At 31.9% G+C, this 26,163-nt stretch overlaps 1 protein-coding gene across 3 annotated transcripts in view; it reads right to left on the bottom strand.

Annotated features, from left to right (window-relative positions):
• Positions 1-467: 467 nt before the first annotated feature.
• Positions 468-26,163, bottom strand: part of LOC132729681 (serine/threonine-protein kinase TBK1-like) — a 117,751-nt gene continuing 92,055 nt past the window's right edge. For all 3 annotated transcript variants that reach the window (XM_060715493.1, XM_060715495.1, XM_060715494.1), the window contains exons 6-18: positions 22,222-22,379; positions 18,157-18,267; positions 11,873-12,052; positions 11,053-11,261; positions 10,162-10,309; positions 9,296-9,524; positions 8,221-8,342; positions 7,133-7,249; positions 6,131-6,232; positions 5,038-5,134; positions 3,128-3,327; positions 2,057-2,128; positions 468-1,466 (exon numbers count right to left, since the gene is read on the bottom strand). In XM_060715493.1, the coding sequence (XP_060571476.1) occupies positions 1,382-1,466; positions 2,057-2,128; positions 3,128-3,327; positions 5,038-5,134; positions 6,131-6,232; positions 7,133-7,249; positions 8,221-8,342; positions 9,296-9,524; positions 10,162-10,309; positions 11,053-11,261; positions 11,873-12,052; positions 18,157-18,267; positions 22,222-22,379 (1,830 nt within the window). In that variant the 3' untranslated portion in view covers positions 468-1,381. The remainder of the gene's footprint in view (positions 1,467-2,056; positions 2,129-3,127; positions 3,328-5,037; positions 5,135-6,130; positions 6,233-7,132; positions 7,250-8,220; positions 8,343-9,295; positions 9,525-10,161; positions 10,310-11,052; positions 11,262-11,872; positions 12,053-18,156; positions 18,268-22,221; positions 22,380-26,163) is intronic.

Here is a 26,163-nt window from a genome sequence, read left to right as displayed (position 1 = left end):
TATGTAACACGAAAGCTATAAAATGTCAAACTATTCTACAGCATTATATACATTAATATATGATTACAAAATCCCTTAAAGCAAATATAAATTGCCTTGTGGTCTGTTCAAAATATGTTTACAATATATACTATTCTCAGTGTGAAAATATTTAAGAAATAAGGCACATCAAAACCCGTAGCAAAAAACTCTTCATCAAACTATACTTTGAAATTGAAAAAAAGAAAGAGTTCAAACAATGGGTATTTTGCAAATGAAACATAAAACATGTAAAATAAATTAAACTGATTAAATATGTGAAAAGTTGTTTATATCATATTTGATATGTGTATGATTCATACAATGAATAGTGGATGAAAAATGTCCAATTAAATATAACAATAATCTGAAGATAAAATAAGAAAAATATTAGCTTTATATTAAATATCCCATATAATTATTCATTTTTTTTTGTTTTTGATTCTGTCTATATCCCTTATAAAAAATTTAAGAAAATAAAATTTGAGGACTGACTGAATATTGCCATGGTGACATTATCCATTCAGTCCTCAAAAATGTTAATGTAGGAAGTTGCATTTATTATAAAACATAAGTTTCATAGCTTTGGATGACAAATATACATAAAACATATTAATATATAAACAAATAATAAAGAAATAGTGTTGGGGCTTATTTCTTAAATAGCCACGATACAAATCACATGTGCAATAATAGCTGCTATCATAACATATCACATCACAAAAAGATATATTTAACAAGTCAGAGAATAACAAAGTGCTTAAATAAGTTCTTGTTGTGGCATACAATTCAATGAATTTCAATAATAAATTCAGACGAGCAAAATGTAAAGGGGAAAAATACTTTAAATGAATGAAAAAATAATTTAAAGAATACATATATATGTAACTCTGTTTATATGTGCATGGTATAACACTACCAAAGTCTGTTATATGTGACGAAACTATGGCAACAGTTAAATGTGTACTAAAGCTATTACCGGTATATAAAAACTTTATATTTCTTAGTAAAACAATAGATACATTGTACAAAAAATAATTCAAAGTTACACATAGATGCTGTACACATGTTCTAAAATAAAAACGTGTCACAACTTTTACATGTTTATCATTACATTCTACAACTACATTATTTGAAACAAAACATGTAACAATAAGACAAACAGAACTGTCTACATCAACTAAATACATAAAGCATGGACCGGAGGTGTTATAAATAGAAAAGGCCTGATGAACAAGGTGGTGTGCACTTAATATTTCCTGACATAAAGGAATGCATGCGCTCATTTTCATTATCAACATAAAGCACATGCTTATCCCAAGACGGGATACATACATTTTGAATTCAACTCTTAGCGGGGCTTTTAAAAATCCTTTTTTGTCACCAGGCCCTGGCAGTTTAAAGACATGTTGGGATCCTCAAGCATGCTGTTTAACTCTTTGTTGAACCTGTAAATAAACAAAACATTGTGTAGCAATTACATTAAATTAACAAGAATAGTTCAGCTTTAATCTGCCGTAACTGCCAGTGGTTTTTCTCACTAAATTGGAAAGAGGCCCTTGCCTCTTAACTTTGAGAAGAATTATTGGTAAATTTGCTACTTTGGGAAGTAAAAAAGCTGTATATGTTCAGATTTTTTTTTGGAAAAGAGTGTGACTTTACAGAAAATTTCCATTGACAAGAGGCCTGTTACAGGCCTTTGTTATTTTTGATGAAAAGTTTTTCTTTAAATATCAAATCAAGATGGAAATATAAAGTTAATTAGCCAACAGTACAGAGCCTTATCTGACTGCACAGACATGAAGACTTGCCTGGCTCTATACTTCTAGCAAACGCTAATCACTTTCAGTTCCAGTTTACTGGAATATCTTAAAATACCACTGGGTGTATATGAACTATTAAATATTTTTCTCACGTTAAATATCAAATAAAAGAATCCCGCACTGCTACATATAAAAGTACAAAATATATAATCCAAAAAAACTATTCTTATTTTTTTTACATTGCACATGCAATGTTCTTTAACACACATACTTACCTCTCCAATAAATAATTGTTGGTATGCAGTCCTTCTTTCATGTCATTTACCACACTCTTAGATTCTTCAAGACTTTAACAGAAATTAACAAATTTTTTAAAGAAGACAAAGAGAATGTTGAAAATATTACTCATACAAATGTACAAATCAATATAACAGAAGTGGTTCGAGTTAAAATTAACAAATCTTAATCAAATTTCATTGATTGCAAAAATTTGGCATAATTATATAAACAGCATAACACAGAATTGAATACAATAAAAGATTCAAGGTATATACTTCTCTTTTCAATTATTTCTTAACTGTTTGAATGCGAGAGATATAACACAAAAATTTGTATAAATGTGGGGTCAGTTTTTTTGAACAAATGAATAAAGCTTGACAAAAACCCACTCTATTCATGTTCATAAACTGAGCTCAATATACTTAATATCAAAACAGAATTCACCAGAGAAATTCTGTACAATTATAATACCTTGCTTGTCATACCAAATATGTACAGCTACTGTATGTACAAAGATGAAAATAAAGTCACATCAACACTGTTAAAGTTATATAGTGATTTGCTTACTTTATATATAATAGAAGATTCAAGATTCACTGCCACCCAAGTAGAACTACAAATCTTACTTATGTCTGCTTCCTTGCCTAAAAGAGTTCCATGACCCTTGTGAAAATTCAGCAAAAATTAAACACAAAGATGTGATCAAAACTGAACCAACATATGTGATTAAAATTAAAACACAGATGTGATCAAATCTAAACTCACAGATGTGATCAAAACTGAAACCAAAGATGTGATAAAAACTGAGTCCAAAGATGTGATCAAAACTGAACCCAAAGATGTGATCAGAATTTAACCTAAAGATGTGATAAAAACTGAACCCAAAGAAGTGATCAGAATTTAACCTAAAGATGTGATAAAAACTGAACCCAAAGATGTGATCATAACTGAACCCAAAGATGTGATTAAAATTGAACCCACAGATGTGAGCTAAACTTTTCTTTCACAGAGGGTCTCAAAAGACTGAATACAAAACATATGAAAATTTCATTCATTTGAATACATACCAAGATACAAATGTCTGTATCATTTGTCTTCTTATTTTTTTATTCTCTTCTTTAGAAGAACCACTAGCAGCCATGCTCTCTGTTAAGCTACTGGCAATCCCTTGTCTAGGTGTTGCCAAGGAGATAAAATCTCTATCACTCATTGTCTCTTGAACTCTCTGAACTTTCAGCTTTATTTCATCATTGTACTTCAGGCAAAGCTGTATATAATAAAATATAAATCAGTCATGAATTAGAGTCTTGAATTTGAGTCAAGAAACATCTCATTAGCATATTCCTCTAAAAATAATTACATAGTTGAACAAGAGCCACCGCCGGGTGGGGGTACGCTCGACTTTTTACTTTCTCTAAAAGCAAACAAAGAAATGTTTTAACAAAATCTTAACGTTTCCTTTTTATAAAATTAATCGGTCTGTCTTGTCATATAAGTTTTGTCTATATATTTTGTATATATAAATATACTAAATTATATATATAAATAGAAACACGCAATTCTATAAATAGAAACATGCAATTCTATAAATAGAAACATGCAATTCTATAAATAGAAAATTCTATAAATAGATACACGTGGCGGAGTCACGTGGCGGAGTCATGTGGAGGAGTCATGTGGTGGAGTCACGTGGTGGAGTAACGTGCTGGAGTAACGTGCTGGGATCACGTTGTGAAGTCACAACAAGGTCTTGTCATTAAGTATGTTCTGTTATAATATGAAGTTGATCCCTTCAATAATAGCAAAGTTACAGCCAGTTACAGCCAAAACAATGAAAATTTCAATAATTTGAACTTCAAAGTCAAGGTCATTAATGAGTGAAGGTCAAGGTCTGTCTGGTTATTTTTAAGGGTTATCCTTGAAGATTATTATGTTCGAGTTTGAAGACAATCCATTCAAAAATAACAAAGTTACAGCCAATAATAGCCAAAAAAATGAAAATTTTCATAATTTGACCTTCAAAGTAAAGGTCATTTATGAGTGAAGGTCAAGGTCTGTCTGGTTATTTTTAAGGGATATCCTTGAAGATTATTATGTTCAAGTTTGAAGACAATCCATTCAAAAATAACAAAGTTACAGCCAATAACAGCATGAACAAGCAAAATTTGGACTTTTAACCTTGAAGGTCAAGGTCATTTCTTGATGAAGGTCACGGTTAGTGTGGTCTTCTGAAAGGTCTTGTCTTAAGGGTTGTTGTGGCCAAGTATGAAGACAATACACCAAGAAATAAAAAAGTAATGATCCAGGTACAAGTTTGGCGGCGACTAATAACAATACCTCTACTTTTTTTTTCAAAAAAAAAAAAAAAAAGTCGAGCTAATAAATGAGTCCAACTTTACGACATTTGGATTTGGAAATTGTTAAACTTTAAAGGACTTGAATATCAATTTTTTCAATCATGTAACCATGAGTATATAATCTTGACTTACTGAATGCTGACCTACTATACAGATAGCACAGTCCTGTCATGATCACTGTTTATCAAAGAATTAAAATTAAAATTGATTTATCATTTAGGTTTTAAGAACAACAACACTGTAAACATAATATGGTGACTTTCCACCTTATTAATACAGAAAGACCTCAGGTTCCCTTCAGTGCATTATTTAAGACACAAGTGGGCACCTAAGGAAAAACACCAATGTTCTGTAGCTAGCTGGATAACTTCCCCACATGAAAAAAGCAGAAGTCCCTGATATAATTCGAACCTACAGCAGTGAGGGCCAAGTGGTTTGAAGTAAACAATCTTAAACTCTCAACCACAGATGCCATTGATTAATATTGTAATCATGTTTAATGTAGGCAATCAATCTTCTCTGTGAAGTTTTCTTAGGTCCTGATCTCCATTATTCATGTTCAAATTGCAGAATAAACAATTTCCCTGACATTAAATATTTCAAATAAAGAGGTATATTACAGCATTTAGTTTGTCCACAAATCCCTCTGATCTATCTGCAAGATTCAGCAACTTCTTCTCTAATATTTCACAATTCTGTCTTACATCATAACCCATTCTGAAAAATACATTTCAAAATCACTACTGATAGAATGTAAAATTAAATTGTATGTATCAAGGAAAATTTAACTAATTTAGTAGACTTATGCTGTATTTATTTTTAATTTGTTTGATAAAATTATATTAAGCCTCTGAACAGGTCTTATCCAGGTTTAAAGCAGCATGCCTCCAGATTCTTAATTTCACTAAATTTTGAGTAAAATATAATGAAGTAACCAAAAGAAAGCAATTTACACATTACAAAGAGCACTCAATAGACATGCATGGTAAAATACCAAAATCAGCTCTAAATATTCAAAATAACCTTTACTGCATTTGTAACACAGTAGAAATATTGTTATAAATAGTGAAAAATCAATCACTAATCACAAAAAACACGTAAACAATTACTTAAAATCTTTTATCTTTTCCTAAAATCATAGTTCATTTTTCTTAGTTTTGACTTTGTTGGAAATATTTAGGCTTATCTGGAATTGTGCAGCTTTAAAGATGGATAAAAAGAAATACTAGATTAGTAAAAAGAAATCTTTCCCTTTGCTAAATTTTTACAAAATACGAAAAAAAAAAAAAAAAAAAAAAAAAGAAAGAAAGAAAAAAGGTTTGCTTCCAACCCCATTATTTTCAACATTTTTAATACAAAAATATCCTACTGCTTTTTGAGTACATTTCGCAATGGTTTCATGTAAGATTCACTTGTTTTCAATAAAATATAGTGACACATTTCTTTCATTTTAATCACAATATAAACAATATTTAGACAGAAAATGTATAGCTGTATACACTTTCAGTCACTGAATTTACGATTTTGAATTTACTAGCCTAAATTCCAGTTTTGAATTTATTCGACTATATATTTAACTAAATTTTCTTAAAATTTTCACTGGCCCGAACTAATTTTCACCATGGGCCAGTGCTAAATTCGATAACTGCACTTTAAAGGATAAATCTGTCAACTGCTTTGGTCTATTTATTTGTACAGAAATATGTTATATACCTAAACCATGAGTGGTAGCGTGTAAACTGGTCTTTGGCTCCAGCAAGACAGTGGTCAAAAAATAAAGACTTGATCTTTGTACAGTTCTCACTTAGCCTGTTTCTGTAAGGAAAAATAATTGAGCTGCGTCACGACAAAACCAACACAGTGGGTTTGCGACCAGCATGGATCCAGACCAGCCTGCGCCTTCGTGCAGTCTGATCAGGATCCATGCTGTTCACTATCAGTTTCTCTATTTGTAATAGGGTTGGTAAGCGAACAGCATGGATCCTGATCAGGATCCATGCTGGTCACAAACCAATTATGTTGGTTTTGTCATGAGGCGGCTCATATACTGTTACATATATTGAGAATTGGTAAAACTTTGATTACATAAACATGTATGTACTTGTTACATAGGTTGTTGTTTGAAATATAATTTTATTACTGTTAAATAAGTTTAATAACCGGTAGAAAAAAAAACAAGCCTCTGACAAACATTAAAACATTTTTTCAGTACAACATTAGTTTAATTTCATATATAATTATTAATAACAATAATGAGAGGCTCGATATATCACATGACTTAAAATGAGCCAGTATAGTAACATTTAATGTTTTCCACGTCATTTTTATCATACAAGCTGTAAATCACTAATGCAATCACAAAGTCAAATAACTTTCTTATACATATAACACATGTAAAATGATGAAAGTTCATAATAGTTAATTTACATAGAAAACCAAAAGTTCAGTGATTAAATTTTGATATCAGTTATTCATTTTCATAAACTAATAAGCTATTAAGCAAGTAAATGTCCTAAACCTATGTGCATGACCAGTGGATACCAAGATCAGCCAGAGCAGTGTATTGTCTGATCATCATGGTCTGCAATGTTCACTATTCAGTCAACATTTATTTTGAAAATTTTCTAAAAATGATGAATAGTTTTGTCCAGATTGAAAGATAGACAAGTCAATTTAAGATATTTAGCACGGTTAAGGATGAAACTAAAATCTTACTTCTCATATTTATGAATTTGTTCTTCATTAAAGGTGAGACTGGGACGTTTCCTGTCTTCTGAAAACTGTAATTTGATTTTCAATATTTGTTCCAGAACCACTTCAACTTTTGCAACACTGAAATAATAACATCAAATAACACTTATTAACACAAATTTCATTTGATCTGACATTTAACATTGTTAATATTTAACTTATCCTGGTTTGGGGCAACTAAGTGGACAATTTAATGCAATTTATATAGGTCACTCAAAATAATATGAAACCATTCTATTTTTAGTAACAGTGACCTTGAGCTTTACCCCAGGGGGTCCAAATGCAATACCAACCAAGTTCTTCAAGTAAGCTTGCTTTACACAAAGTTTGATGATAATATCTCATTCCTAACTCTTGTTATTGTTCGGAAAACATTTATCTTTTTGTTTTAGTAACGGCAACCTTGGCCTTGACCCCAGACTGAGAGGTTCCAAATGCAAAATCAACCATGGTCTTCATATAAGCCTGTTATACACCAAGCTTGATTACAATATTTCATTCTTAACTGAAGTTATTGTCCGGAAACCATTTTTCTATTTTTTAAAAATGGTGACCTTGACCCTAGTGGGCCCAAATGCAATACCAACTGGGATCTCCACATAAGGTTGCTATATACCAAGTTTGATTACAATACCTCCTTCCAAACTAGTTATTGTCCAGAAACCATGATGTGAACCAACCTACTGACGGACAAACCAACAAGGTTACTCCTATATACACCCCTAAACTTCGTTTGTGGGGGTATAATTAATGCTATTTCAGTAATACTTTGACAAGAAAAAAAAATTACTATAATATAGCCTGAAATGCTCCTTATCATTTTAATAACAACTCTGTGAAAATATGTTGAGACATTTATGCTTAATAATCGAAAGCAACTTTAAAATGTTAAAGCCTTTCAATAATTGACCTATTCACATGTAATAGTCATATGTTTATAAGTAAAGATTTCATTTTATGTGAAAAATTAATAGAAATCAGTCTATCTTTTACAATTTTTTCATAAATAAAGAATTTTTTGTATTGTGAAAAAGTGTAATATAGGAACAGACCATCTATCTTCTGATATACACCCAACACTATCATTCCACTGCTTCTTGAGAACCTTTTTCTGTAACTCTTGATCTTTGAGATCAACAAGGTGTACAAGTACCTCGTTGCCAAGTGCTGTTATCTGAAGGAAAAAACAATCAAAAAGTTTTGAATGAATTCACATTTCTACAAAACAACTTTACATAGAGGATATTGGATGAATACAGAATTTACTGAACGAGTTGAATAAAATTATATTATGCAAGGCTCAATAAATTAAGTAATGAATTCTATATTCTATTTATCACATATTAAAAATGAATACCCTTTGAAGTAAAATAGAACCATTTTTATTGAAGCGCCGACAGAGTTACGCTAAGATTTAGCCCATGTTAACGCAATGTTTGTATAACGCAAATGACGTCACGTCAAAATACATTTATATGCACTGGTGTGCAATACTATTTTTACATAGTCGAAAAAGTGGCACATGTATGTGATAAATCAAGTCAATTTTAGTCCTACTGTTTAACCTTTACTCTCCTGAATATCAAAAATGGACTTTTCCAGGTGTATTTTTGAAACTGTCCATTATCAATTTTCGGGGATTTTGAAATGAAAATTAACAATAGGTCAGTCAACAGTATAGAGTCTGGACCTGTGAAGGCTCTCCTGACTCTCTACTGGAGGTGAAGAATAACCACTTTCATTTCCAGGAAGGTAAAGATTAAGTTCTGCAAAATTCATGTCAGTAATATACTCTGTGACAAATACTGTCTGGATACTATATAAACTAAAATCCTGTTTTTCATGGAAACAACAACCTACCTCTTTATCTGATTCTTTGAAAAAAACCTGTCCTTGTACCACAAATTGTGGGGTTTATCATTGTGCAAATATTACCATTGTAAAAAATATTTTCAAAAGCTAAAAAAAAAAGACATTACCATTAGTGTTGATAATGGAATTCTGTTTAAGCCAGTGCTAGGTGGTGTGAGATATTGTTGCACTTTTCTTAGTCCCCCATTATCAAATTTCACCTAATAATTTTGCATTTTATTGTTCTTGAGGAATCTCCTCTATTTCACACTTTACCTGTGATGAGAGTTCTCCAATACTCATTTCACTCCGTTCATGAAAAGTTTCAAGATCTGTTATAATATGATTTAATTGAGTGTCTGTTTTCACTATCATTCCAACCATCGTTAATTCCCTTTTGAATGTTCGTAGAAAATTATCTTTCCACTTTGTAATACTGTCACAATTCCTTTCCAAGAAAGTATGATAGTCCACTAAATGTCCAAGTTCATGATAAAGTTCATGGCTGAAAAATAAAAAAAAACTACAAGTATTTGAAAGTTAACAGTGAAACAAGAACTGACAGTATGAAAGCACATGCCAGCTATTCAGGGTACTTAAACATAGAAAACAAGATCCTATATTATGAAGAAATACACCAAGGGAGTGAATTTTTGTTAAATCTTTGACAATTTTAATTTACGAAGTTCACAAAGGGGTATACTTGAGTCCATATCAATGCTTGAGTTATACAGTGACCTACAATTGATGTGAAAAGTTTCACATCATGTGACATATATTCCAAAGGGTTAGAGGCTCATTTAAACTTTAAACTGAAGTTCACAAACAGCTATAATTCAGTCAAAGTCATGCTTGATTTATTGTTCTTTGACAGTGACATTCAGTTAAACTTAAAGTAGGAAGTTTCTAAGTTCACAATGTACAATTCAATAAAATTCTTTAAATTGTCAAGCTAAAAAGCAATTTTTTTCCAAGAAAATTCTTCAAAACCGGAAATTCTTTAGAAAATAAAATTCACTGGAAAGTGAAATAATGATATTATAACTTTGTTCAACTTGCTCTGTTTATTACAGTTACTACATTCTACGGCAATTCCAGTATTTTCATAACATTGTATTTCTAACAAAATAATGGCTACTTACATATACATGTGTACTGCCCGTCTGACAAGTTCTTGTTTCATAGAGTACAACTCAACTTCCTTTAGAATATAACAACTTATTGCAGAACACATCTTGGCTATAGCATAATCGTCTGTAGTTAAACTTGATGTGAACCTCGGAAAGTCCTCTGAAATGTTCATTGTTATGTTAATTTATAACATTAGAATAAAGATGTTCATAACAACGTTAAGAAATAAATCAAGTTATACTCTGACAAAGGTTACATTTTGAACCATCATTATTAATAAACTTACTCATATTCTGTAATATATTTATACAATCCTTATACCTTTATTCTTATTTCCATTTTATTTTATTGGAATTAAGTTTTAACCTATTCTATGATGGTTGTATGGCCAGTTTCAACATTAAAAGGAAGATGATAGTCTTGTTGAACTAAAATTCACAGCAGTGACATGCCAGTGATAAAAAACTTAAGCTCCATTATCATGGAGGACATATAAGTAACACTTTTGCAGAATTCATCATACAAACTGAAGGTAAAAGACCTCTGACAGCACTAAATGATTCATATAATGTATTGTTAAGGTCACAGGTAAAACCACAACCACAAAATAGATATTGGCTACATATAACAACATTTTCATACGAAAAAAAACACAAAAACATCTAAAGCACAAATCCTAATCAATAGAAGCGTGTAATTAAAAATCAATTTTAATCATCAGGTTTGTTGTCAATGATGCAGTCAAAATGAAAATATTAAATATAAACAATTGCATAATTGAACTTAAAACAAATTCAAATATATCTTCCAGCTCTGATGAAGTATTGTAACAAAACAAACAGCAATTGAATAGAGTCAAATGCCAGAACTAGTTTACAAAATACTGCAAATTGGGCACTTACTTATGTTTGGTACAGGAAATCTTGCAAAATCATCCATGTGTTTATTGTAGACAAAAATTGGGTTTGTTTCTGTGATTCCCTTTGGATAACTTGATATGGGTAACATTGCTTGAACATGATCCTTTAATTGTTGACCATCAAATATCAGTAACTGACTAGGAGCAACTATTTCAGTCTGTTCCGCTATCAGTTCTTGAAGAGTTGTTAAACTATAATTTAAAATTTAAGTTTATTATAATATTTTATCTAATTCATTATAATATCTAAGCTAATTAATTATATCATTACAAGTATTTAAGGTAATAAATAATACCATAGCAAGAGGTATTGTTTTTAAGACAAGCACACTGAAATATTTACAGTACTTGAAAATGAAACAAAACTTTAAAGTCAAAAATGGAAGTCAATAACAACTAGTTTAACTAGAGGGCCTGACCTGAGAATAACAGCCATATCAAATCAAAATTTCTTATCATATCTTCTATAATGCAAAAGTAACTCACGGGTCTGTATTCAAATCCTCCAAGTTTTTTATATATTTTGGTTGGGTTTCAAACCAAAACAGTTAAGGTCACTTTTGGCAACCTTTCAGCTTTTCTGGGGAAGGAAGACCTCAGGTGTCCGTCTGTGCATTATTTTAGACACCAACGTAGAACTACAGACCCTCCAGAGTCTAGCAGAAAAGCTTCCTCATATAGAAGAATCCAAAGTCACTGATTAGACTTGAACCCACAGTGGTGAGAGGCAAGTGATTTGAAGTCAGTGACCTAAACCACTCGACCAGTGGCCCTTATGCATTGACTGCAACAATTATACTTACTTGTTTTCACTTTTAATATATACTTTGAGACTATTCCATGTATGTGGACTGAAAACATGTATCACTTTCTTTTTCACAATAGAGTCAATTTCTCTAAAACAAGCGTCAAAGTTCCACACTTTGCTTGGGTCAGATTCCAAAAGACGAGCAAATATTGGTGTTATCAAAAGCTTTAATCCACTGAAAAAAAAAAAATCAATAAAGATATGTTGTGAAGTTAATAAAATACAAGTTCATGTATAAAGTTTAAAGGTGAAAATATGTTACAATCATAACATCCATCAACAAAAATGTTAAAAACATGTAAAAGTTCTGTAAATTCTTTATCAAATATGGAAATTATGATTTTGGATAGATTTCAATAGGGTTTTAACCAGAAAAAATCTTCCTATTCTTGAACAAGAGGGCCATGATGACCCTGAAGTCGCTCACCTGTATATAGGCCTCCGTAGCGGGGCTAGTTTAAATCCCAGGGCTTTTATTTGAACAAACTTGGTAGACACCCATTAGAAGATGTTGCATGCTAAACATCTAAGGTCTAGCTGGTCAAAGTTTTTCTTTTCACATATAGTTAAAAACAATGACACACCTGGGGAAGGGCCAGTTTGAACCCAAGGGCTTTTATTTGAACAATCTTTGTAGACATGAAAATATTTCATGCTTAATATCTGAACTATAGCTATTAGGATTTTTGAAGAAGATTTTTAAGTTTTTGCTATACACATATAAGGAAAATCAATGACCCCCGGGGTGGGGCCAATTTTGACCCCAGGGCTTTATTTGAACAAACTTTGTAGACACTTACTAGAAGATGTTTCATGCTTAATATCTAAACTCTAGCTATTTGGGTTTTTTCAAAGAAGATTTTTAAGTTTTTGCTATACACATATAAGGAAAATCAATGACCCCCGGGGTGGGGCCAATTTTGACCCCAGGGCTTTATTTGAACAAACTTTGTAGACACTTACTAGAAGATGTTTCATGCTTAATATCTAAACTCTAGCTATTTGGGTTTTTTCAAAGAAGATTTTTAAGTTTTTGCTATACACATATAAGGAAAAATCAATGTCCCCTGGGGCGGGGCCAATATTGACCCCAGGGCTTTTATTTGAACAAACTTTGTAGACACTCACTAGAAGATGCTTCATGCTTAATATCTAAACTCTAGCTATTTGAGTTTTTTTCAAAAAAGATTTTTTAAGTTTTTGTTATACACATATAAGGAAAATGAATGACCCCCGGGGCGGGGCCAATTTTGACCCCAAGGCTTTTATTTGAACAAACTTGGTAGACCCTCACTAGAAGATGATTCATGCTTAGTATCTAAACTCTAGCTATTTGGTTTTTTTCAAAGAAGATTTTTTAAGTTTTTGCTATACACATGTAAGGAAAATCAATGACCCCCGGGGCAGGGCTCTTATTTGAACAAACTTGGAAGACATCCATTAGAACATGTTTCATGCTAAATTTCTTAGCTCTAGCTCTTTGGGTTCTTTAAAAGAAGAATTTTTAAGTTTTTACTATATGCATATAGGGAAAATCAATGACCCCCGGGGCGGGGCCAATTTTGACCCCAGGGCTTTTATTTGAACAAACTTGGTAGACACACATTAGAAGATGTTTCATGCTAAATTTCTTAGCTCTAGCTCTTTGGGTTCTTTAAAAGAAGAATTTTTAAGTTTTTACTATATGCATATAGGGAAAATCAATGACCCCCTGGGGCGGGGCCAATTTTGACCCCAGGGCTTTTATTTGAACAAACTTGGTAGACACTCACTAGAAGATGTTTCATGCCAAATATCTAAGCTCTAGCTCTTTGGGTTTTTTAGAAGAAGATATTTAAAGTTTTTTCTTTTGGTTGCCATGGCAACCAGAGTTCTGCATGGAATTAAATTCTTTGAACAATTTTCAAAGGTGACCACCAAAGGGACATTCCTGTGAAGTTTGGATGAAATTGGCTTAGTGGTTTATGAGGAGATGTCATTTAAAGTAAAAGTTTACGGACGGACGCCGGACGGACGCCGGACGAAAAGCGATCACAAAAGCTCACCCTGTCACTTTGTGACAGGTGAGCTAAAAATTTAATCCAAAATATTAATTTCTATCTCAAATACATACAATCCAGAGATAGATCTGTAATTTCAATGGAATTGTACATATTCAATATGTCAGTTATGAGTGTTAACAACAAAAGACAGTGCATGTTAATGAATTTATTGTAAGATTTAGACCCTCCTTTCTTATACCAGTAAGATCCATCTAACAGGTTAAGTGAAATAATGTATCATAATTGATAAAATATTTTATGGATTCATGATTTAACATTCATTTATTTAAAGTTTTTGGTCCACAAGACATTTGATCATGCAAAAGTAACTAGTATATCATGGTACATGTACATACATACAAGACAATGAATTCTTACTCAAAAAGAATACACTCTACTTTTCTATGACACATTCCTAAATACAATCATGTGATTGTAAAATTGACTAATGTAAATTTAAATGGTGATGTTCTTAACCTTTTCCCTGATACAGCCCCCTTAATTTACTGCTTTACACCCCATAATACAGTAGCCAGATAGATAATCAATAATCAATATCCTACTGATAAGGAGTCACACACTATCTCCATATAGGGTATGATAAATTATATGTAAAATTGGTCAAATTAGATACCTATATACTTTAACTGGAAAATAAAGTATTAAGTTGTGTTTTGACAATTTTTGTGTCAATAAAAAGTTTGTAGAGTATTGAAATACCTTTCCAATGGTATAAATATCATATTTGTTGGGTTTATACAAATATGTCTACATGAGTTATAAAGTAATAAACTATATACTTGATGGTGTTTTTTTCTCCATTGTTTCAGATAAATTAGGCTACTTATGTGTTTTAACTAATGTGAAATGGTTTAATTACAAGTTTGACAATATATATGTCAATGTAAGATTTGTAGAGATTTGAATTATCTTTCCAGTGGTATAAATTTTATATTTGTGGGCTTTATAACAGTATAATTACAGTAGTTATAAACAATAAAATGATGTACAATTTTTCTCTCAGGGAAATATGGCTAATTTATTATTAATTTTTTTGGTTTATGCAGCATTCATTTTTAGTGAAATAAATAACAACAAGTTCTTTTTTTACCTTTTTTTATACCAGTAAAAAGAAATCTCACTTTGTTTTTTTTTATTTATTTTATCAGTTTTTTTTTTATAATTCATTTCATAATAGTAACTGTCATTTCTGTAATACATGTATATAGATAGATAGATACTTTTTATTCCTCCAATATTGAAGAGCAAAACATATTTACAAAACCGAACAATAACAGAGCATGGCATATGTACAATAAATTACAAATCATAACATCTAAGCAAACATCATTTGTTATACAATTCTTTCAGATCGAATAAATATATGGAGATATGCTGATATCTACATTTATCTCATTTATGACATAAAATGTATGTAACAGACTTTAATTATATAAAAACCACATCGTATATTTGTATTTACTCTGCAAAAACTAGAAGTTGACTATCAAATTATAAAGTATACAGGATACAAAAGATATATTTAATTGCTAAAGTTTAGTTTGAGAATTCATGTATATTCATATCTTTCTTCGGTTACTTCTGTCAAAATTTTACTCAAAACGAAATAGCAAAATGATGACTAAGTTATTAGAGTATTTAAAGGTACTCTTAAGAAAAGACGACATTCAATGTTACAATACCTATCATACTGTTATATAATTACGATGAATTTTTTCCGAGGAAAACAAACAAATTATAAAAACAAAGATAGATAATGATAGTTTTTATGAGATCATATCAGTGTTTAAGGCGTTACGTTAATGTCTCACAATAATACAATTATATATATTTGAACAACTTGTATAGGCATTTTGCTATATAACTGTTGAATGAAATATTTCAGAATTTCTGCTGTCATGGTCATATATTTTCTTCATGAATTATGAATTTAATTAAATTTGATCATTTATAGATCTAATTTAGATCTAATGATGATAAAGGAAAGACATCCACGGCCTTTTCGGCATTTTCATGTTGCCGACATCAAAGATGATATATGGGATATGATTTTATCATGTCGTATAATACACGGCCCCATGCTGTGTCTGTTATGAAAACAATAGCGCACATGAAAGAATTTAAACTATTAAACATTTCTTTGTCGGTCATTTTCTTAAAAAAATCGCCGCTGCTACCGGAAATATTTTATTGCAGGGGCCAGAGAGATACCCCTAGTCAGGACGTTAATTAATCCGTGTATATACACATGTCAGCTGTCATAAACCAAAACAAACATCAAATCCATTATACCATGCCTGGCACGTGAACGACCCGTGATCATATAAATACTATTTATTCATTAGATGCTATTTTTAGACACTTTTGTTCCTGTCTTACGATACGTTCTATATTTATTTCATTGACCCGCGCACTCATTAACTGCGTGACGTAAGGAAAACCCCTCACCTGGTTGGTCGCTAATTATACAAAAACTTTAAATAGTAACACCATAATTTTATGTGCGGAATCCCCTCATGAAATGTTGATCTTTACGATAACACAATTTACAGGTCTGATTTCCGGGAAAATTGTTGATTTTTGGACAGGTAAATATTGAAGTCGGCGAAAGTCGCTTCCATTGAGATCATGCATGTCGGCGATTCTCGCTTACATGCGGTAATCAATAAAGCCGTCGATTCTCGCTTCTATCAGGGAATGGTAAAAGACGGCGATTCTCGCTTCTATAAGGGAAAAGGTTAAAAGATATTACTACAGTGACCCTAATATCTTATAAACTAAAACAAGAGGGCCATGATGGCCCTAGATCGCTCACCTGATCCATTAAACTCATCCAAACAATTACCTAGACAAGCATTCTGACCAAGTCTCATGACAGGTGAGTCAAAAATGTGACCACTACAGTGTTAACAAGGATTATCCATATTTGAGCAGTGTGACCTAGTTTTTTACCCAGGTGACCCATATTCAAACTTGACCCAGAAAATCATCAAAACAAACTTTCAGACCAATTTCCAGGATACTTGGATCAAAACAGTAGCAACTAGAGTGTTAACAATATTTTTCTATTTTTAGCTCTGGTGACCTAGTTTCACATGCGATTTCAAACTCATCCGAGCAATTACCTAGACAAGCATCCTGACCAAGTTTGATGATAATTGAGTCGAAAATGTGACCACTAGAATGTTAACAAGCTTTTTCAATATTTGGGCGGTGTGACCTAGTTTTTCATCCAAGATGACCCATGTTCGAACTTGACTTAGAAATCATCAAAACAAACTTTCAGACCAATTTACAGGATATTTGGATCAAAACAGTAGCCACTAGAGTGTTAACAAGATTTTTCTATTTTTAGCTCCTGTGACCTAGTTTTTCATCCGAGATGACCAATGTTCGAACTCATCCAAGCTATCAACTAGACAAACATCCTGACCAAGTTTGATGATGATTGAGGCAAAATTGTGACCGCTAGAGTGTTAACAAGGTTTTTCTATTTTTAGCTCTTGTGACCTAGTTTTTCATCCGAGATGACCCATGTTCAAACTCATCCAAGCTATCAAATAGATAAGCATCCTGACCAAGTTTGATGATGATTGAGGCAAAAATGTGACCGCTGGAGTGTTAACAAGGTTTTTCTATTTTTAGCTCCGGTGACCTAGTTTTTCATCTGAGATGACCCATGTTCCAACTCATGCAAGCTATCACCTAGACAAGCATCCTGACCAAGTTTGATGATGATTGAGGCAAAAATGTGGCCGCTAGAGTGTTAACAAGGTTTTTCTATTTTTAGCTCCAGTGACCTACTTTTTCATCCGAGATGACCCATGTTCGAACTCATCCAAGCTATCACCTAGACAAACTTCCTGACCAAGTTTGATGATGATTGAGGCAAAAATGTGACCTCTAGAGTGTTAACAAGGTTTTTCTATTTTTAGTTCTTGTGACCTAGTTTTTCATCCGAGATGACCCATGTTCGAACTCATCCGAGCTATCAACTAGATAAGCATCCTGACCAAGTTTGATGATGATTGAGGCAAAAATGCGACCGCTAGAGTGTTAACAACAAAATGTGAACGGACGGACGACGGACAATCATCGATCCTAAAAGCTCACCCTGAGCATGCTCAGGTGAGCTAAAAATCATTATGTAAGGATTTCCATGCAAAAAGAAATAAGTATACAATTAATGTTTTTTAATATGACAATACACACTTACTCAGACAGCCTGCATGTTTTTGGTAATTCTTTACTCCATTCTATAGTGCCTCCCTGTGAATGCTGAACACCCATTATTACTCCACTTTCTTTGTGTCTGGTGATTTCAAACCTGAAACAAAATATAATGGTCAAAAACCGGACCACTATAAGAAAAATTCATAGCACATGTTATATACACATACATTTTAACTTTCATTTCAAGGGAAACTACTTGAGCTTGCTTACATGATTCCTTACACGATTCATCATTTTACTTATTTCCCTTGATATTTGTTATTTTAGCTTTTTAATATTTTAGAATTTTTAACTTTTAGTATGTTAAAATGTTGACAAATTTAAGTTTTATTTTCCTAGCAAAGTAGAATATTTATCCAGAAATCTTTAAATGCTTCCTGATAAATTATACATCCTATTCTGTCAATGAAGAGCATAATTTTGTACTCATCCCCTACCAACCTGTACGAAAATTCTGAGCCAATTCTGTACAGACTCTGTACCAACTCTGGTTGTTATAGAGGCAGATTTTCATTTTTCTGTACAGAGTTGACACCGACACAGAATTGGACACAGAATCGGCCTAGGAAATAGGTGATTTTCTGTGCAGAATAAACCAGAATCAAAAATTTTTCTGTACAGAAAAGTTTTCACACAGATATTTTGCTCTTAGTTATTTTTACAAGACAGAACTTCAATACTTAGAAAAAAAATTGAGGCAGAATTTACATAGACACACAGAATTTGAACACTTAGATAAATCTTGAGACAGAATTTACTTTTCTAGCCAGAATTTCACTCTGAGTTAATCTCAGAGTAGTAGATAGATATTCTGTAATATCAGGTGTAACCCCCATGTAACCCCTGTTGGTCAATTCAAATCTCTCAGGCTGCCACACAAGGTTTTATTACACAAAGTGTCTTCACATTGGCAAAGATTAATATTATGTTTTGTTTAGTTTATTTTTCTTATGATAAGTTAACAAGTTAGTTGTTGTGAAAAGCAATCAACAATCATGTAGAGACTTGAAATTCTCAGATTTAGGGGCCAAAGAGGAATTATGATGGAATTATAATCAAAACCAGAGGTAAGATTAAAATTTGCAATGTTTTCTTTGAATTTTTCTTTGAATTATTTGGTTATACCTTCCACTGTAAATAAAAGAAATTATTTATACATCTTTTAATAGTCTATGAATTATCTATATTAATTAAATTTACTCTGATTTGAGACAGACCACTATGGTCTAATGAGTATAAAATTAATGCACTGAGGTCAAAGCTGGGCCAGTGAAATTATTAGTTCATATATTGCTTTTTGATCAGTTGATAGGTCAAGATGTATTTTTTTTTTAATTTCTTGCTCTATTATGCAATAAATAGTTTAGCTTTTTGTTTTGCTATTCTATAATTCAATTCATTTAGTTTAAATTAATCAATTCAAAACTCCCGGAAATTGTGTTACTATTTTAAGTTATGTTGCAATTACATGACTGTGTAGATTTGTAACACAAGCAGTTTTACTAGTCAGTGACTTTGATGTTACTTGGTGCAAAAAAACTTAAGGTATATAGGGATACAATTTTAACTGTTTTATATACACATTGAAATATTTTACAAATTTTGCATATCATTTAATAATAGAATGAACATAATTCAAATTCCTTTTTTTTTTTTACTCTAGATTATGTCAGGATGTGTGTGTGGTGCAAAGACAGAGACAAGCCAATTCCTGATGACAGCGCCCTCAACAAGGCTATTACTCATTGGATAGGCCTCTCCAGGAAAGAAATGAATAACTAGAAATGTGTCATCATGCCACGGATGCCCCCGCATGCAGCCAAAATTTCAGATGTTATAATATTTAGTTCCAAATTTGTTTGCACAAATTATTGTTTTCATTTTAAGTTCAAAGCCCTTAAAACTTTTCAACGTTTACACAAACCATTTTCATACAATGTTCAAGGCACTGAAATTATTCAGTCTTAACCTTTTGAAAATAGCATATTTCATATTTGTAGCCAAAATAATGGCTACATACATTTCCACAAAAGTATGAGTGCTGAAACTGAAAGTTCAAATTTTTTCCAACATTCAAGAAAGATAAGTTTGTCCAAAATCATTGAACCACAACCAAATTCAAACTTAAACTGCTTATTCCTGAGATGTATCTATATTATTTTCAAAGTGAAAGGGACATAACTCTGCCAAAAAATCATCGAACCATGACCAAATTCCAACTTGACCTGCCCATTCCTTTGACATATCCATATATCAAATTTGAGTTGAATATGTAACACTGTTGGGTAGATAATGAACAGAAACTGTAAATTTCATATTATTTTCAAAGTGAAAGGGGCATTACTCTGCCAAAAATCATTGAACCATGACCAAATTCGAACTTGGCCTGGGCATTCCAAAAACATATCCATATGTGAAATTTGAGTTGAATGTGTTGTACTGTTGGGGAGATAATAAACAGAAACTGAAAATTTCATATTATTTTCAAAGTAAAAGGGGCATAACTCTGCCAAAAATCATCGAACCATGACCAAATTCAAACTTGACCTGTATTTTCTCATGACATATCCATATGTCAAATTTGATTTGAATGTGTTGTACCGTTGGGGAGATAATAAACGGAAACTGAAAATTTCATATTATTTTCAAAGTAAAAGGGGCATAACTCTGCCAAAAATCATCGAACCATGACCAAATTCGAACTTGACCTGTATTTTCTCATGACATATCCATATGTCAAATTTGATTTGAATGTGTTGTACCGTTGGGGAGATAATGAACGAAACTGAAAATTTCATATTATTTTCAAAGTAAAAGGGGCATAACTCTGCCAAAAATCATCGAACCATGAACAAATTCAAACTTGACCTGTATTTTCTCATGACATATCCATATGTCAAATTTGATTTGAATGTGTTGTACCGTTGGGGAGATAATGAACGGAAACTGAAAATTTCATATTATTTTCAAAGTAAAAGGGGCATAACTCTGCCAAAAATCATCGAACCATGACCAAATTCGAACTTGACCTGTATTTTCTCATGACATATCCATATGTCAAATTTGATTTGAATGTGTTGTACCGTTGGGGAGATAATGAACGGAAACTGAAAATTTCATATTATTTTCAAAGTAAAAGGGGCATAACTCTGCCAAAAATCATCGAACCATGACCAAATTCGAACTTGACCTGTATTTTCTCATGACATATCCATATGTCAAATTTTGATTTGAATGTGTTGTACCGTTGGGGAGATAATGAACGGAAACTGAAAATTTCATATTATTTTTCAAAGTAAAAGGGGCATAACTCTGCCAAAAATCATCGAACCATGACCAAATTCGAACTTGACCTGTATTTTCTCATGACATATCCATATGCCAAATTTGAGTTGAATATGTGCAACCGTTACTAAGATAATGAACGGAAACTGATGATGACGGAATGACAGAATGACGGAATGACGGAAGGACGGAATGACGGAAGGACGGAATGACGGAAGGACGGAAATGACGGAAGGACGGAACAGGTAACACTATATGCCCCCGCCATGGCCATTACATGGCGGGGGCATAAAAATTGTTAATTGAAATTAATAAACAAGAAATGTTCAAAAGGAAAATTGATTTTGTTTTTAGCCAAAAAAACGAAAATCTGTACAGAATATTTTCTATACAGAATTTTTTCTGTGCAGAATTCCCTTTCAGATATTTCCTATGGACAGGGTTAATTCTGTACAGAATATGAAGAAGCCCAGATTATTTTCTGCCCAGATTTTTTTTCTGCCCAGATTTTTTTTTTCTGCCCAGAAAATAATCGGCTTAATTTAAATATTTCAGAAAAAATCTGTACAGATTTCGTTCTTTATCCTTATTGCTAAAATCTATTAATAGAATTCTGGTTCAACTTTGTTTCATTTGACCAGATTTTTTTCTGTACAGACTCTGTACAGAGTTTTCTAAATAAAGTCTGTACAGATTCTGTCTGCATTCTGCCCAGACTTTTTCGTACAGGAACAAACGATGAAATTTAAATTATATATCTTACATTATTTGTCTGTTTTTCCTTCCTCCGAATGGTTTAAAAGGTAACTGCCCGGTTGCAACATGGAAGAAGGTAACACCCATGCTCCATAAATCTACAGTAGCAGTAAACTGTCTCCTATTAGGGTTTCGTAATACAGCTCTCTCGTACATGTCCGGATGCTGTAAAAAAAAAAAAAAATTGTTGTAATTTAAAAAATATGGGTTTACAACATTACGTCAAAAAGACACTATATAGAATACGATAATCAAAAGAAGGGATCTATTATAGAATGGACAAATGATAGAGAGCAACAGACAGTCGAAAAATATTCAAACCGAATAATGAAGCGCTTTATATTTTGACAATGTGTCGCAGAGGTAGAGCTGTCATCGATAGAAACAATATAGATACAACGATATTTTTCTGTTGATCAATAATCGATCCACATTTCAAAATATCAATAATTTTCACTTATTAATTAAATGTCTAGAAATTAGAAAATTTTACCATCACATATACCGAAGCAGGTGTCCATTTCTATCATTATCTGTTGTTACATAGTGGAAATATTTCACAGCAATGATGACAAAAAAATGGTCTGGATAAAAATCATGGAATGGGATTTTATAAACAAGACGCTCATTTAAACAGGTATAAAAATGAATGACAGACAAGTAATTTTAGGTAATTATCAATATATTTGATATTTGACATCCGACATCGATATAGTGTTGATATGCCTAGCTTGCCTTGAATCAACGACAGCGCTACGCAGAGGTGTCTCCTATTGTTATAATTCATCACTGGTCTAGTTGATTATATAATCTATACTGTAAAACATGTTCCTGCAGTTTGAGCATTTAAAAACTAATCATAGTAAATGCAGAATTTTTAATGTGCTGTTTGTTATTGATGCATGTTTTTTTAAGTTATACACTTGCTATCAAATAAAAAAGAGCAGGCAAAATGGAAAAGACACCAAGTTCTATAGGCTCAACAAAGTTAACTTTACAAGGATATAATATACAGACAAAAATGACGCAAAAATTGGGGAAAATATATTGGAAGTGTGAAATTAAAATTTGAAAGTGTCGCTTTATCTAAATGACTGTTCAGCATGACTCTTAATAAGGAGATAATGTCAGCTTTTCTGTCAAAATTTTGAGGGAAGCCTCAATAAAAAGGATAATTCAATGTCAAAGATGTAAGGTACTTCTTCCGCATTTTATATTTCAGGAGAAGAAAACCAACGAGAAACTTCTGACACTCAAGTTAAGGATTTCCATGACAGACCCCATCTGTACTTAAAAGGTGTTGCTTACAATTTTCAATACTGAATATATCTTGAAAATAACGAACATTGAAAACCAATTTGATTATAATTATATCAAAATGAATAAGAATAAATTATGAATCAGTCTGCTCTTATTTACTTCCATCTACTTTTGTCTTATTATATTCCTGTATTTTTGAAGTGTTTTCCACACAAATCAGCATTTTTTTGACAATATTCAACATTATATTCAATCAAATGTCCATTCTATACTTTGCCATATTCGACCATTTGTCCCTTCTTTAATAGTCGTATTCTATCAAATATCTTTCAACGTAATGTCATGCACCGAAAAGATACACAGACACTTTAAACTGGAGGTCATAATTTATGGAGACATTCAAGTCAGTGAATTAACAAACATCAATGGAGAGTCCCTTTCCTTACTTGTTATTGTGAAACAATACAATAAATAAACAAACAATTTTCGCAGTAGCCTTACACAGATATAGCAGGTCTTACATGTGTCTATAATATGTCTGTATGTCACTCACAAAAATAGGTGCATGGCTACATTCCAAGACAATTTAGGTGTTTTTTTTTTAATATTCATCATAACAAATACATGGATTAGTTGAGAAACACAATGTATTGTCCAACAATATTTACCTGGCACTTCATTAACTTTCACTAAGGTCACTCAGGGTAAACAGATATATTGATATATACTGAACCAAAAAAGAAACTTTTGCAAAGTATGTGCCAGTTGTTCAAGGGTACCAGTTAGATGTACACACTTATATACATGTAGTAGCTTGTAAAACTCATTTTGTTTGCAAAATCGGTCAGCTAATCCCCGTATAAAAGCCCGATATGTTTATTCAACGTAAAAATCGAGTTTCAAAAGGATTGAAAAACTGTACTAACATATCTACATTCAAACTTGGAGAAAGTTTCTTTTTTGTTTCAGTATATTTGTTATCATGGTGTGGTGTATTGGTATAGATGCCTGGCTATGGATCTGAAGGTCTCTGGTTTAATTCCTTACCAACATCATGTTATGAGGATACACAAAAATTTTTTTGTAATTTAATTGCAAAAACTTATCTGAAATTGTTTTAGTACATCTGCTTTTATGATATCTTTCCTTTTAAGTAGTGTTTTTTTTTCAAATAATTATATTTTCTATTTCACTGCATTATCTTGAATAAAAAATTTGGCGTGTTTATAATACAAATCACTGGCAGTGTCAGTTGTACCAGCCAAACAGGCAGTTTTAAAATTAAAATAAAAAAGAAATAGAAGTGGTTGAACCAGGATTTGAACCTACGATTTAACGTCTTGATTCCTGAATTGAAAGACCTTTACCAACTGTGCCAAGGGATTCTTAATTTATACCATTTAACAAGTGGTTTTATACATTTTTATCAATTTATTAACATTTAAGTAGATTGTAACATTAATGAAATTTACTAAGTCAAGGGTCAAATGCAAGAGTTGTTGAACCATACACTTGTCTTTGTGGTTTTCTCTCTATTGTCATTAAGTGAGCAGTATTTAAAGTTTGTCAAGCAGGACGTGTTTTTTGTCTTCCCTTATTACATCTTAGCCAATTATATTCCTTTTCTTCACAATCCAACTTTGTACTTTTAAGTTTTCAGAAATCAGAAGAAATGTTTCACAAATTGAGAAAAATTGCTTACAGCTTCTTATTACAACTTACCATGCATAATTATAATTATGTTATTGCACATATAATTTTCAGCTAATGTAATTCAATAAACCATCCAAAGTCAAATACGAAGACAAACTGCTTTGCAACTGACAGCTAAAGAAAGAAAAGCAGTAAACTTTGATAAAGTGCCAAGTCAAAAAAACTTTGACTTTTTTTGACAAAGTACCATGCATGTTAGAAACAGTAAGTATTAATGGAAGTACATTCAATCTAGAGCCAACTTTTGATAATTTTTTAATTCTTTTGATTTCTTTCAACTTTAATCTCATTTAGGGTGTGTAAGGAAATTAAATACTTCCTTTTCACAAAGGTGAAATTTTCATTTATACAAATGAAGAAAACAACAACAAAAAACATCCTTTATTGCTTGGGTTTAATGTTTCAAGCAATTATGTAAGGAAAAACTTTTCCTTGACTTCCTCATATACAGGTACAGTATTGGATTAGATTTCAAAGATTTCAGAGTCATCATTAAAATTTTTCTGACACAGCACATTAGGGGCCAGTTACACAGACGGTCGGTCACCAATTGGTCATTTAATTTTAAATTTACTCGCTGTTATGATCTGTTGTCATGCGTGATTTATTTCTGTTTTTCTATGTAAACGGCCATCGGTGACAGAAAGCAAATTCAAACGGGGTTGGGTCGGTGATAAAAATGCTGAAATACATTTGGTTTTTATCGTTTGTAAATCTGGCGTAACACTGATTAATCGGTGTTTGATAGCTAGTAATCAGTGGTTAAACACTTTCCGTCAGATATGGCCGGTAATTCATATTTGGTTATCTTTGTCCGATCGACAATATCGGTGATTAAGAGCTTGCATATCTTGTGATATAGGTTGCTGTCGGTTATTTGTAAAATATTTTCACCGATCGAGAATTTTAAACATGTTTAAAAATCCCAATTGGTAATTTTTCACCGATGAAACTTATCTTTCCCCAATAGCAGTTG

The sequence above is a fragment of the Ruditapes philippinarum genome, unplaced genomic scaffold (assembly GCF_026571515.1).
Source record: "Ruditapes philippinarum isolate M1 unplaced genomic scaffold, ASM2657151v2 ctg1389_1_1_1_1, whole genome shotgun sequence".
Lineage (NCBI taxonomy): Eukaryota > Metazoa > Mollusca > Bivalvia > Venerida > Veneridae > Ruditapes > Ruditapes philippinarum.
This window is presented reverse-complemented; position numbering and strand designations above follow the sequence as displayed.